Below are 11,101 nucleotides of genomic sequence, written 5' to 3' on the forward strand. Positions count from 1 at the left end.
CACATGCTGAAGACCCCTCTCCAGAAGATTTTCAGATACAGAATACTTCCTGAAAACAAACAAAGAAAAAAAACCTGTGGGAGAGCTGATCTAATACCATGACATTAAAGAAAAGTAATCCAGCAGTGATCAGCTAGTTTGATTTGCATGCAAATTATTTTTGAATTGTGTTCCAATACAACAACGAAGTAGTAAGAAGATGCAGCAGGTGCAGGAAAGCAGCTAGCACCTATAGCCCTGTCAGAAGATTTATAAATCCAGAATACAGAGCTCATGGAATGGCTGATGTCTCATGAGGAAGCCATTGCTGGCAGCAGCCAGGAGCTCCAAGATGCTTAGCACAGTACAAGTCCAAAAAATGTACAGCATGGCAAAACGCAACTGGTCCTCCAGCTTCTTTAGACAGCCTTTGTCAGAAAGCTGCTCCACATGGCCTAAGTCTCCCCTGCAGTGAGAATGCTTCTCCTTACAGCAGCTTTCAGGAACACAAGCTGAATGATGCCAAGAAGATGATGTCTTTAGCCAGTCTGTGTAATTGTGGACCCCACAACACTGCAGCTTCCTCTGTATCACATCCATAGAACTGTTTCCAGGATCCTGGGAGCACTTCCAATTGTGCTGGTGAACCAGGTAACCCATAGCACTTTCCAGCTGAGAAGTTGTCTTAACAGAGTAGGAGAATGCCAGAGCTGCTGAAGACATTTCTAGGCAAAGAAGGAACACCAGCAAGTACATGAGAGTCCCTTGCCGATTGCTGGAATACTTCACAGAAATAGAAACAGCCAAAAGCCCAGCAGGCAGCAGTGTAAGTGCAGTTGCAAGAGCCAACCAACCAGGGAGGGACAAGTAAGACTCCTGAAATAAATATCTGTAGTTGTTGATCATCAGGATCACCGAGACTCCACCAAACACCTGTACTGCAGCAGTACCACAGAAGATGAAGCCCAGGAACCTCAGCACAGATTGAGCAAAGGACCTGAGGCTGTCCTCCTCATAGCACCACAAAGATGGCAGACCCATCACAGGTATAATCCTCCCCGTTCTGCTCAGTCCCCCTAACCCTCATAACCAGCTTTTAAGTGGCTTCCACCTCATCACCCAGGTGCAGCAGATGACATCTCCACCTAAAAACAATTTGCAAGAGAGCAACTCTGATGAGGCTCCTTAGGACAAAGACTATGCCCTGCATCAGGTTAACTACATGCTGCTGCAGCTTGTTCAGCACAGCCTGCAGGAACCAGCCAGGAAGATATGTGCCCAGCTTGCTGTGGAGGGTCCCTTACACTGCTGTCACTGGAGACACTTGCACTTGAAGGAGTGCAGCTGAGGACAGCTGAAAGAAGGCTGCAGCCCTTTCAAGTGTGGAAGACCTAAATGCAGCAGAACAGTCAAAGTGGTAGCCAGCACTGCTTGTTCAGTTTACTTGGACTGCCCAAATCCCTATCAGAGCCAGGATGGCAACAAATGTGCAAGTCAGAGCCATCAACAAATGAATGGTTTAAGCAGAGCTATTCAATAGCAATCTCCATAGGTGATACTCACCTAGACTCATTATCCCACTCAACACCTTTATCATTCATTCAATGTTATAAGGGCTGTAATGATGTTAATAATATTCTGCCCTTTTTTACTCAGCAAGGCTTCTCTGTAGATAGCTTCAATTATTCAAAACACCTGGATGAGAAATCCCTGCCATTTCACACTTGTACCCCTCAGACTGCCTTACCAGTGATTTGACTGACTGCTGTAAAAACTGAATACAAGAGGCAGTAAGTGCTGTATTAACTTTTCCTTGTGTGTAAAGAAACTGAATTACAGACCAGCTAAATCACTTCACAACAATAACAAAGGGAATTGACACCACTTATCAGCATTATCAGAAGGATGTTATTGCTCAAACTTGTAGTACACATGAGCTATGCAGGATTGGAAACCTGCATAAATCTTGCTACAGGTGCCAGGAAGGCAGATCCCAAGCTCAGCAGTGATTCTGTAATTATCCTGATGAGGTCCCTTAAGGTCTGTTCAGTTTCCTGAGACATAGAGCAAGATTAATGCAACATACATACGTAAGGGATAATGCACAGAGATGATCCTCATTTTCAGAAACACGAGCACCTGCAAGCCTGACAAAAAAATCAGTATAATTCTGTGCTCAGATCCCTGGAACCCTGTTAAAGTCTCAGCAAAGCTGATGATCCCACATCTGTCAGACATCTTACAAGAACCTATTGCTGATATATACACTCTGCATACACAGATGCTGGGCGGATTCCCATCAAAATCTCTTTCTATATGCTATACAAACAAGTTATTAAGGCTAATTATTTTGGAATTAGATAAATTGCTTTTATTATTTTTAATCTTTTCATTAACAGTAATTAGCATGCAGTGATTAACTCATTAAATCTTAGCAAAATCCTTCTTTCAAAGCTGCCCTTCTCTGACGTCTGTGTCTGCTCTCTCTCCTGTTCTGCCTGCTACTACCCCCCAGCCCTCATGCTGTGTTGGTTTTGTTGCCATTCACTTATTCTCTTGAATGCTTTTTCCTCTGATTTCTGTCTTCTTTGTCAGAGAGACAGAGAAGAACAGCAACAGAATTCCCCCTCACATCTCCACATACATGGAAGCTATATTGATTTTTTTCCACAATGCAGAAAAAAATTATCAGAAAAGTGTGAGGAAACATCACAGAAACACAGAAATATCATCAGAAACACATCAGAAAATAGTATGAGGAGTACCAACTATTTTTTATTTTTGCTTGCAAGCTTTGTGGAAAAACAGCATGTGACCCTTCTCTTTTCCTTTCTGCCCTTTCCCATGCCCATAATGCTAAATGAGATAGTAAGAAATTGGTTATAACATTATTTACTTCTAACTTATTCTACATCTCTCTTCGTGGTAGAAGAAATGGGTCAGAGATCATACCTGACCACCAGTTCAACACGAGAATCAGAAGCACCAACACTCAGTGTCCTTGGGAGAGCAGAGCACACTCAGCACCATGGAAAAGGAAACTGCAGCAGTGGGGATTAATACTGGCAGAGTTAGCCAAACCCACTCACCCTCTTTTTGCTATGCAATGCATAGGCACTCAGAAAATGAAAGCTTCTGCTCAAAATGTAAGATGAAGGACAAGGAAAACAGAATTGGTGCCTGTAGCAGCCAAAAGACTAACTGGCACCCTCAATAGCACTGCCTTTGTGATAAGTCATTTTACCTGTGTGTGTGGACAAAAGCTTGAAAAAGCAAGGAGCAGAGCAATCCATCAGGAGACTGCAATGTGACAAAGAGAATATAGGTATGACAGAATAGGAATGCTGCTCTGTTTTCTTTCCAGTGGTAAACAGCACAACATGATAAATGCCGTCCCTGTTTCCTCTGAAGTTGTTTCTGCTTATGAACTGATGAGTATTGAAATTCAAATGTGGGTGTAACAGATAATACACCACAGATAAACTATTTTCTGGAATGTTGCTGAAAGTATAATCCTTCAAGTTAATAAAATGTCAGCAGTGTACTTTTTTTTGCATTCACTGCTCTAGAAAGCAGTAATTGACATTGAACAGCTCTGATGTGCCCAGAAGGTCAAAGAGGTTCATTCCATCTGGCTCCAGGAGTGGGACCAGAGAGCCATCAAGTCAAGGTGGTGTTTGTGCAGTGTAGGCAGATGACTAAACTCATTCTGGATGACAAGGCTGTCAGACTTACAGGCTGCCATACAGATTGATCAGGGAGCAGAGCTGAGCTGTCGGGGCAGCAAGTCAAATCAAGATGGCGAGCTAGCCTGTTCAGACTTGTGTGAACAAGACAAAGCCTAGAGGTGACCATGGCATCAGGATATATCTACACAAGCCCATCTTAGATTTATAGAATCAGAGTTGCATAATGGTTTGGGTTGGAAGGAAACTTGCAGATTATCTAGTTCCAGCCCTCCTGCCACAGGCAAGAAACCCTCCACCAGACCAGACTAGGACAATATTCTAAGCTCCAGACAGGCCTCCTATAAAAAGAGACAATATCTCATCCCACACCTTCAGGAACTGCTCTAAGTGTCCCAGTGGCACAGACAAACCCCAAAGCTGCCTCAATAAAACAGCTGCTATTTCCCCTGTAACCCGTGTACAGATGAAGATGTAGATGGTGAAATCAAAGCACTCAGAAGGTTGATTTTGAGAGTTTTGAACATTTTTAAAGGCCTTGTTAGATTAAGGCATATTTACATCATAAGTTATGCCTTGAAAATCATTCTAAAACACAAGAGTTTTTATCAGTTTCCTCTACATCACTTTTTACATTAAGTTTCCCCACTACTACACACCTTCTTGACACCTCCACAGGGTGGAAGCTAGTGTGTGATCCAGTTTGTTCTGGCAAATCCAGAAAAAGTGTAAATGGGTATCATTGTTACAGCTCTTCCTTCCACTGGTCCCAATCCTGTCTGCTGGTGTTGGCAGTACATCTTTCCCAAGCCAAAGAGAATTCAACATTTAAGAGGCATCCACCTCACTTATCCAGGTGCAGCAGACCTTTTCCAATTTCAATGCAAAAGCCCTGACTGCATGTAAAGTGGCAAAAATTAAATATCCAATATTTGGGGGGGAGGGGAGAAGGAAGCCAAAGCCAACCTCTGATTCTTCTCAATCAGGTCATTCAAGCTATGATAGGTGCTCAAAACTCCACACAGCAGAAGGGCTGGGTACCAGATGGAAAGCTATTTCTAAAACACTGAAATCTGCAAAGCCTATTGCCTCTTTGAGAACAAAGAACATTGTTTTATGCAACACCTCATATTACAAGATTTTTCAGGCAGCCCAAATGGAAAAAGATAAAAAGCCTGGCTGGACCCAGAGCTTACAGCCGCAGCCGTGCACGACCAGTTTCCAAGGTAACCAAAATGAGATGATGCTGCCTTGCATGAGACTGATACCTCCCATGGAAAGCTTGAAGCAAGCAGAGGTACAGCTACCAGCTCCTACTCGTGGTGAAATTACACCTCACTCAAAACTCATTACGGACGCGTTTGAATTCAGCTCTGTCAGTTGTGCACCCTTAGCTCCATTGCCAGACCAAACACGGCCTTCTTTGTGACTGAAGAAGCACATCAAATGCTCTCAGGATTTTACTTGGTTTTGCTTTTAATAGCCCATATATTTATTGCTGATGAAAATATTCAAAATCAAATGTCAAGGGTTTGGTGTTTTTCATGTATTTCCCTCTTTTTTCCCCTTTATGAACTGAACAATAAAAAAAATGCAGACTAAACACTTTCTCTTTTTTTCTTGTTAAATTTTATTTTTCCCTTCCAACTATTGTTTGCCAGTCTGGAATTGCTATGAAATACCTTGGATGAATTGGATGAATAAAGACTATCAAACTATGAAAAAAGAGGGGAAAAAAACATCACTTTCTGTATTTCTGTCACTTTGGAAGTTGGAGAACATTTTAAAAGACACAGAATGGCAAAAGAAAAAGAAATTTAAAATTAAAAGGGAACTTCTGTTCTTTTGATTGCCTTTATTGCAGTTGGTAATAAAAACAGGTTTGAAGAAAAGCTACTTTATAAAACCTTCAAAAATTAAGAAAGGGCTGAACACATGAAATTTAAGTCACCTTGACATTTAAAGTATTTTGTGACTTGGTTTGCATAGTTTTCACCCATCACTAACTAAAATATTACAAATGTAAATGCAGTGCTCTCATGCAAGATTTCTAGGCATTTTCTGAAGTTATAAAAATAATTTTATTATGAGATACAGGCCCTTTAATCATTAACTCATAAAAATATCTAACAGATTTCTCTTTAGGAAGGGAGGAGTGCCTGCATACATTATCTGGAAATTATTGAAGACCTGACAAGAAGTTTACACTTGCCAGAACTTCTCATGAGTGAAATTTGTTCTTTGTTGTGTCTCCTCAGAAAATGGAATGCTTGTAGAGTGCTTTTTCCTCAAGAGAAGAGAAGACTTCATGCAACATTGGGCTGGAGCCCACCTGGTCCAGTTTTCTCCATAGTCTTGCCTCTGAAAACTCAGGCAGATCTTACCAACTTCTGACCTTTTGAATGAATCTAACTGCACAGCCATAAAGCAGCAAGACGTGAATCAAAATTTAGAATTTTTTTTATATTGATGTTATAAAATTGATATACAGTATCTGATACACATATTTCAAATTAATTTTCTGATAAATCTTAAGATCAGTCAGCCTCAGCATCCTAAGTTGCTTTTAAGACGTACTTTTACAAGTTTTACCTTTGGATACTCTGTTTAAAAATTTCAATCCTAAATCAGGGTTTATTTCAATATGGAAACTTGGATCCTAGTGTTTATCTTACAAGGTAAATCTAGACTCTATTTGTTCTTGTGACCACTGCAGCAGTGATGTACTTGTTTGAGTGTTATTGGTTCCTGTAATTTGCCAAACCAAGCTGTAGAGGAGAGATTCAACATGATCATATGCAAAAAAAATTCCTGATTACATTTTCACTCGAGTAGCAACTTAGGAGTAAAACAAACTCCACTGTAACAGCAATGATGTTATGATCATAGGACTACTTCTGAAGAACTTGTTCTGTTCAGAGACACGTACAGCAACTTCTTTAAAATGAGAGCATTGGATTATCTTGGTGTGAGCAGCTTGCAGACCTCTTTAGACCTGTAATGGGAGCTCACACAAAAGAATAGAATTTGTGCAGCTTGTGCTTCATGAGCTCATTGGTAATATTTGACATGGTGTAGGTCCTTCTCACGAATTACTGAATCTTTCTTCAGCTCATTGACTGGGGGGAAAAAATCAATTAAAATATTCATTTTGGTTTAATCTGAATAATTGTTAAAAGGTCACCTTTTCCACCAAGAAAGATATTAGCAAAGAATGTTTTCAGCCTACAAGACAGATGAAAATGTAGCCAAGTGAAAGTAAAAGGAGTACTTGATGGGGTCCTTGTCTCTTTTTGCTGGCATAGTAGTAAGTATATCTGTATCAAATGTAATGTTCATCTCATACTAGGTTTTATAGTGACTATGCAAGAGAATTTATTTTTATTACCTTTTGTAAGTCATGATATGAGCATATAAAATGTCAACTTTTTAGAATTAGTCTTACGGCACATTTCAAAGAAGTGGAACCAATTTTAATGGGATTTTTATGGATCTCCATTCAGATGAAATACAGGTTTTAGAGGGAAAAAATCAAAACCAAAGATATATGCAATTTATTTCCATGCTCTATTTCTATCTCCAATCTCTCCACCAAACAATTGTCTTCAAGAGGTATTCTGCATTTAAATGGAGATGCTGTCATTGACATGGAAAAGATCTATTATGTTTAAAATCATACAAGCATCTAAATAAAATAAAAAAAAAAAAAAAAAAAAAAAAAAAAAAAAAAAAGAAAAGAAATGAAAATATATTTGAACACGGAGTATAACACATTTAAGGGAGAAAATGTAAATGCATTCCAGTACCAGGGATGATATCTTGGCTAACTTCCATACTAATGACAATAGAATAACTTGACATTGTCTAGGTAGGAGTAATTTTATTTTATTTCAGAATGTAGGTACTCATCAAAACTTAATTTTCAAGTCCAACTGCTGGGAGCCAGGGGCCTTTTCAGAGGTTTCCATAGTGTTGAAATCCAGCTAGGTCTACACCAAAAACATTCCAGTACTCTAGAAACATCTTACCCTTTCCCACAGCATCTCGATGGGTGTGGTAATTGTTACCCAAGCACCTTCTCCAGCACCTTCCAGCAGAACTGGGCTCTGGGACGTGTTCTGCATGAGAAAGCCCAGGAGAGATTGCATTCTTGCCTACAGCACAGTCTGAGGCAATTTTCCTCACTACAGATAATGGTCCGGAGTGAGTACTTGCTCCAGTATGAGTATACATGCCTATATAAACCAGACACAGAAGTATAAAGACACAGAAGTATTCCCTTTGTCAACAGTCAGATAAAAATCAGAGACTCAGTGAAAACCTGAGAGGTGACAAGGGAGAAAAGGATTTGTAGGATGAACTGAGGGTAGGTTTAGACAAATGCTGCTACCAATGAAAAAGACAGTGAGGAAGAGTATAGTTGCTGAATCATGATAAAAGCTACCAAAAAATACTCAAGAAAGAAAAAGCATTGACTGGATTTTTCTTCTTTAATCCCTTTCCAAAATTCGTTTGGGTGCTCTCCATAACAAAACATATAATTTCCATTTTTCTCTTTGGCATTGTGGGATCACTCAGGACTGAATAGAAAATTGCTCCATAATCTTGGTGGTAACTGTGGTCTTCTTTTTGCAGAGAATCCAGTGCCAGATCAGTCAGGGCTACCCTGAGCTTTCATCCAAAATAAAACAATCAGGTATTACCTAAGCTTTCATTGTCACCACCACCCACTCATTGTGCACAATGTGGTGCAATGCCCATGACATTCAGGCAAACTCGTGTTTCATGCTAATAGGAGGGTAACTTTGCAACTCCTGGTACACATTTCTCCTCCCCCAGTATTCATTTACAGGTGGAGCACTGGAGGAATATCAGAGTGGTACAAGCATAAGAAGCATCACTGGTGGAAATCCATTACTTTAGGGAATTGAATAGCCATTTTTGACAGATGATCAGGTACTAGTAGACAGACAAAATAGGTAGGTAAAAATGTTTATTATGAATCCCAGTTGTGGAGAATTTTCACAGTAGTGTGAAATTTTAGGCAGACAGTATTTCAGAAGTATCTGCTCTGCTCTGAAATCCTCAGTGTGTGGGCCAGAGCATTCAAAGGGAGGTGAACACTGGAATTTCAGTTCACTGGCAGCCACATGGGCCTCCCCACACACAAATGCACACAAAAGGGCAGGAACTCCTCCCAACAGCAGAGCCTTGGAGGGAGGCAGAACTTCAGGAGCAAGACAAAGGTTCTGCCTGTGCCCTGAGGGCTGCACCAACGGTGGATCAGAAGAGCATCATTTCATCCACATGCTAGGCTGACATATTTCACTGTCAATATGTTTACTGTAGAAACAAAGTGGTATTTACAGACCTGTCAGCAGGTAGAGTGCATAAGAAATGTATTGCAGGCACCTAATAAGAGCTCCAGTTTCCAGAGGACATGGGATTCAAAGGGACTGAAGCCAACAGAAGTTTCTGCAAAGACATTTTGCAGTGAAGGGAAGGGGCAACAGCTGAAACCATGGACCTTCCTAGATTAGCTTTGGCACAGATTTGCTCTCAGTGTCTTCCCTTCCCCTATGTACAGAGGCCCTGCAAAACACTTTCTTCCTGTGCAAAATGCTCAAAGGAATCTAGATAGGACATACTGTGGGGGAAAGAGGATTCCTGTCTGTTCATTGCATTCCTAATAGAAACAAGCTGCTCTTAATTCAAATATTCAAGGCTTTCTCTGCCCTGGCTGTTTGCATAGGTTTTGCCAAGTGACAGGCACATTAATTTCAACATAAAAATGTAGTGGTGCACAACTTGTCTTTAACAAGTGCCACTTTGACAAATGCTTTTGATAAGCCTTAAAAAATAGTGAAATAGCACATGGAATGACGACAGAGCCCATCACCCTGACCAGCACTGTAACAACCACTGCTGAAAATCAGTGTTCCTTTAAATTTATAAGCACTACACTTACTAAATGTGCATGCATTCTAGATGTGTATAGGTTCAGTCCAAATAATTACCTGCTTTATTTGTAACAAAGGCTTATACAACACACCAGGCAGGAATATCTTCTGTTTAATTAAAAATATCTTCAATATTACACAGGTTGGTTCCCAGAAAAATGGCAACTGTGGGTTTGGGTTCACCATGTTTCAATATTATTCTTTCAAATAGTAATGGTGACATGTTTTCTAGTGGCTAGTTAGTAAAACTTTTTTATAAAAGTGCAGTGTCCTTGCAAACATGTAGATCTCAAATACCATAATCCACGCCTCAGTTTCACACTGCCCCTCTGGACAAACCTGCAGGTAGCTGTAAAGAGCAGAACTCAATTGAACAAAACATTCAGGTGCCACAGAGATGAAAGCAGCAGGAATACAAGGCAATAAAATGAGCTTTGATAAATGAAAAAGCCTGCACTCAGAGAGAAATACGAACAAGCACCTGAGGACACACAGATAACCCAGCAGCCAAAACTGGCACATTAAAACAGACCTACTGTTTTTCTCAGTCATGTCCTCATACTTGCAAGTGACCCTGAGAAGGCTGATTGCAGAAAAAGATACAGGTGAAAAGTCAAAGTAAGCTGGAATACTACCCGGGATTTCACAGTTGGTAAAAGGGGTCCAGGTAAGATTCTTTGCCCTGTAGAAGAAATTCTTTATGAAAAATGAAATTTGAAGGCAATCAGTTATTAAACCTATGAAATATTAGGAATTTTTCTAGCCTAGAAAATGAATATTTTCATGAATTTAAGTAGACTTGAAATCATAGCCTAGAATTTCAGATTTCAGGGGGGCAATCAATATACATATATATATTTTTAAGTTATTTTTAAACATTTCAGAGAAACTCCAGAGACATTAAAAAAGTTTATTTTGTACTTACTTTATTGGTAGATATTCATTTAAGAATTACATTTGATTTCAAAGGTATCTTTTAAAGTACTTATTACATGTATTATGATATAATCCAAAACAATTTTTTTTAGGGACTGGAACAGTTTTCCACAACAGTCTTTCTAGAGAAATTCAAGGTACCTTGCGTAATTTTTCTGTTTCCTGAACCAAAATGAGATCAGATTTTAAAAACAAACAAGCAAACAAACAAACAAACAAACAAACAAACAAACAAACAAACAAAACCACACAACAGAGTGGAGAGTACACTGGCACAGGAAAAAGGATATTAAAATCTTCATAATTTTAAGGGAGAAAAAGGAGATTTCTATGCACTTTTCCCTGTTCTGACCCAGATCTCATCCTGCCTCACTTCTGCAAAACCTCCTACACTCTTTAAGAATGGAGAAACTGGTTCCAGCACTAGGCTGAATTCCTTTTATTTTCAAATGCACCTGAAATTTTTGAACCCTTTCTGCTCTCTCTGTAGACAGAAACATGTATCTTAAACAGATGTGTACAAACAAACTCAGAAACCTT

The 11,101-nt window shown here is 39.7% G+C and overlaps 1 protein-coding gene across 1 annotated transcript; it reads right to left on the minus strand.

Annotated features, from left to right (window-relative positions):
- Window positions 1–249: 249 nt before the first annotated feature.
- Window positions 250–1,020, minus strand: LOC130265445 (tetraspanin-3-like). Its single transcript, XM_056514546.1, has one exon. The coding sequence runs from the start codon at window positions 1,018–1,020 to the stop codon at window positions 250–252; it is 771 nt and encodes a 256-aa protein (XP_056370521.1).
- Window positions 1,021–11,101: the final 10,081 nt, after the last annotated feature.

Source organism: Oenanthe melanoleuca, chromosome Z (genome assembly GCF_029582105.1).
Source record: "Oenanthe melanoleuca isolate GR-GAL-2019-014 chromosome Z, OMel1.0, whole genome shotgun sequence".
NCBI lineage: Eukaryota > Metazoa > Chordata > Aves > Passeriformes > Muscicapidae > Oenanthe > Oenanthe melanoleuca.

What these genes read in the sequence shown, in the direction of transcription:
- LOC130265445 (XM_056514546.1), bottom strand. Translation starts at nt 1,020, where the DNA reads ATGGGTCTGCCATCTTTGTGGTGCTATGAGGAGGACAGCCTCAGGTCC.